Here is a 4,052-nt window from a genome sequence, read left to right as displayed (position 1 = left end):
ATGTGTGATTTATTTTGTACGTAAACTCTACAAAACTATCATTAAATCTCAATCACACTTTACAAAGAATTTTTAACCCTTCCTATGAAACTCCTCTCTCTGAAAAGTTGTGATCACTCTCATGTTGTAATCACACTTCTGATCCTTGAGCTCCCATGTTCTCTCGCTTTCTTCATGCTTAAGATCACTAGTCACAACGTTTTCAGACCTTCCCATTCACACCCAAATCGTCCTCTTCGTTTGTATCAACTACTAAGCAAGTCCTCATCATGATATCATATCACATTGCTTCATAAACACAGCCACAAAATTGACCATTCTATAATAGAGAGACAGAGTGAGAGAGAGATATGAAGCAATATAATTTCATTGCGTCAATAAAAGAACTCCCAACCCACATCAAAAGAGAGATCAGAGAAAGCAATTTCCGAATCGCAGCCACCATAATCCTCTGCATATCCATGTCAATCTTCATCTTCATCCTCAGTGTGTTCGTTAACCATCGTGTTCGAAAATTCTTAGTCTCTGACGAGCTCTACTTCCCTCCTATCACCCCTACACTCTCTCATTCTTCTTCATGCAACTGCTCTTCATCATCTTCAACAAAGAATGGTGGGTTGAGAGAGTGGATAGCTCCTTCAGAGATGTGGCATTCCATGACCGATAAAGAGCTGTTGTGGCGGGCTTCAATGGTGCCAAGCATTGCAGAGTTTCCTTACAAACGCAATCCGAAAGTGGCATTCATGTTCTTGACGAGGGGGAGATTGCCATTGGCCCCATTTTGGGAGATGTTTTTTAAAGATCATGAAGGGTTCTTCTCTATATATCTCCATACTTCGCCTGAGTTCACTGAGGAGGCACCGGAGTCTTCAGTCTTTTACAAGCGAAGAATACCCAGTAAGGTAAGATTAAGGAGTTGGCCTGGTGGCTGAGGCGACTATGCGTGATGTCTAGCTTCAAGATATATAGTTACGAGAAAAATAAAAAAATTAATAAAGATTGCAAAGGTTAGAATTAAGTGCAAATAACAGAACAATGATGTCTAGAAGAAATATAAATAATTAAAATCATAAATTTTTTGATGAATTTATAATAAATTTTAAAAATTATAATTTCCCGTAGAATTAACGGTAAAATAGAAATTAGCATTGTAGCCCCAAAATCTATATAGTTTTACTTTTGCCTCTCTAAAATTTAAATAATTTTATCTTAGGCTGTCTCTGGAAAACTTATGAGTCTGTTACTAAATACCCTCGACTACTATCCGAAACTCCCTGTTCATATTTGTTTGAATCAGACTAACTAATTTGATATATATTTTAAAAGTTACTCGCACATAATTGACATAAAAAAGAGTAATATTAGACATCATGAAAGAAATATTATGAAAAGTTTCATAAAAATTCTTCATCTTTAGATTACATACACTATAAAACACTGCACACTAATCAAAGGAAGGAAAATTTTCATGAAAATTTTCATGATATTTCTTTTATAATACCTAACATTATTCAAAAAGATGCTATGAAAACCATAAAATTGTAGGCTCCACAACATTCTCTCTATTTTGTGCATATTTTTTGTGTTTTAATTCTGTATAAGTAGGAAAAACTCATTTATATTTTGTGTGTTTTGGGCTTGTGTTTGCAGCCAGTGCAATGGGGAAGGGCAACCATGATCGATGCAGAGCGACGCTTACTAGCCAATGCCCTTCTTGACTTTTCCAATGAGAGATTTATATTACTTTCACAAACCTGCATTCCCTTGTTCAACTTCACCACCACCTACACCTACCTCTTCAACTCCAACCACAGCTATTTGAGCTCCTTTGATGATCCACGACGCATGGGTCGAGGCAGATACAACAAGAGAATGTGGCCAGCCATTTCACTCTCCGATTGGCGCAAAGGTTCACAATGGTTTGAAGTTCATCGAAAGCTTGCAATCCAAGTAATCTCTGATGTAACATACTACCCAATATTCAAAGATCATTGCAAACCACCGTGTTACATGGACGAGCACTACTTGCCAACTCTAGTCACCAAGGTCTGCCCTGGACTCACCTCGAATAGAACCATCACTTGGGTTGATTGGTCGGGAGGTGGCTCGCACCCTACAAGGTTTGTAAGAAAGGATGTGACAGAAGGCTTCTTGAATCAAGTTAGATATGGGTTTAATTGTAGTTATAATGGTGGTGATATGAGCTCCATTTGTTTTCTTTTTGCGAGGAAATTTCATCCAAATACCCTACAATCTTTGTTACAAATGGCCCCAAGGCTACTTGGATTTAATTCTTCTAGTGCATGAGACTCCTACTAAAATACAATCTGGAGAAAGCAAGATGTAATGCCTGTATTTATTTACTAATTAGCCAAAGAGGTTTTGGAAGGCCAAGAGATTCACAAAGTGTGGAGGACAATATAAGGTATAGAAACAGGGGCAAAACGGACAATTGACATTGTGTCCATGAGGGAACATTTTCCTATAAAAATTTACATGGCACTGGGAAGATTGATAATAGGTACAACTAAAAACATACCTTTTACCAAAGCAGGAAGCCATGAATTGGGTTGTAATGCAAATACTGCCTCTTATTATCTAGGCAAATTATATGATTTTTCTTTCATTTTGTTCCTTATGGTATTTTAGTTTTTATAATTTTAATTAGTTTATTTTGACTCTTAATTTAAAATTTGTATTAATTTGGTTTAATTAATAACGCTAATAAAGATTGTTGAAAAAAAAAAAGTTATTGAATTGATTGAGGTTAACTCATTAAGTTAAATAAATTTATAATTTTATCTATAAAAGCATAACGTATGCTGCTTATGGGCTCATGCTCTATATGAAAAGAAAAAAAAAAAAACAATCATAATCAATTGAATCAAATTGATACAAAATCATTAATTTATAGTCAAAATTGAATAAGTTAAAATTACAAAAACCAAAATGATACAAGAATTAAAAACTAAGAATTGCGAGTATCATTTACCTATTAATCTATGGGAAATTTATTAGGAAATCTTTATCAAGTACTTTTATCCTAATTAGTTTATAACATATTCTTGTATTTTAATAAGTGGTATACATTTGATCCAAAAAATTTTAATTCTCATATTTAAGATATTTTATAGATAATTTTACCCTTAAAAATATTTTTTGAACTCTTAACAACTTGGTGATGTGAACATTACTATTTTACAGTGTGAATATTTATATTATCGTGTGAATGTTCACATCACAAAATATTTATATTGTTGACGTGAATATTATTATTAAATATATTTTGATAATTATGTTATTCATTTATAAAAAATAATTTAAATTAAATGAAATATAAATAGATGAACATGAGTTTATGAATACATGCCCCTTATCTATATATCCATTCACCTATAAAATAAAACCTACACCACTTACATATAAAATAAGGTTTATATTAAACAAACCTATGAATCCCACCATTTTTTCCCCGCCCTTCTACATGAAAATATTCTATAGGAGTGTGTACTTAGCCGTATAGCCTGCCTCACTATTTTTTTGATTCATTAAAAGAAAAAAAAAAAATAGTGAGGAAAGCTATGATTTTTTCGGGAAAGCTATTATAAAAATTGTAATTTTATTATAAAATTTTATAACATTAATTATAAAATATGTAATTTTATCATAAATTAATATAATAAAATATCTAAAATTTTGCTGTTGATGTCGCAAAAGTTTGTAATTTAATTACAATATTTTTTGTTATGTACGTATTTTGTGATTGATGTTATGAAATTTTGTGATTGATGTTTTGTAGTAGAGTGGATATGGTATGCATTTTTAAAAATATTTTTCATTGTTTAGATAGGGTCTTGCTTCCTTCTAATTCAAGATTGAGATTAGATGGTGATTTTCGGATCCATGAGACTTACAATGAGTTTTGTTTTAATAATTTTCATTATTTATTTTATAACTTTTTTTTTATATATATCATTTAGATGGTGATTTCCGGATCCATGAGACTTACAATGAGTTTTGTTTTAATAATTTTCATTATTTATTTTATAACT

At 31.9% G+C, this 4,052-nt stretch overlaps 1 protein-coding gene across 1 annotated transcript; it reads left to right on the top strand.

Moving 5' to 3' along the window:
• The first annotated feature begins 461 nt into the window (after positions 1-461).
• LOC114275443 (glycosyltransferase BC10-like) lies at positions 462-2,501 on the top strand. Its single transcript, XM_028217488.2, has 2 exons — positions 462-902; positions 1,651-2,501. The coding sequence occupies exons 1-2, from the start codon at positions 462-464 to the stop codon at positions 2,305-2,307; spliced, it is 1,098 nt and encodes a 365-aa protein (XP_028073289.2). The 3' UTR covers positions 2,308-2,501.
• Positions 2,502-4,052: the final 1,551 nt, after the last annotated feature.

This window comes from Camellia sinensis, chromosome 10 (genome assembly GCF_055761805.1).
Source record: "Camellia sinensis isolate YWXY chromosome 10, ASM5576180v1, whole genome shotgun sequence".
In the NCBI taxonomy this organism is placed as follows: Eukaryota; Viridiplantae; Streptophyta; class Magnoliopsida; order Ericales; family Theaceae; genus Camellia; species Camellia sinensis.
This window is presented reverse-complemented; position numbering and strand designations above follow the sequence as displayed.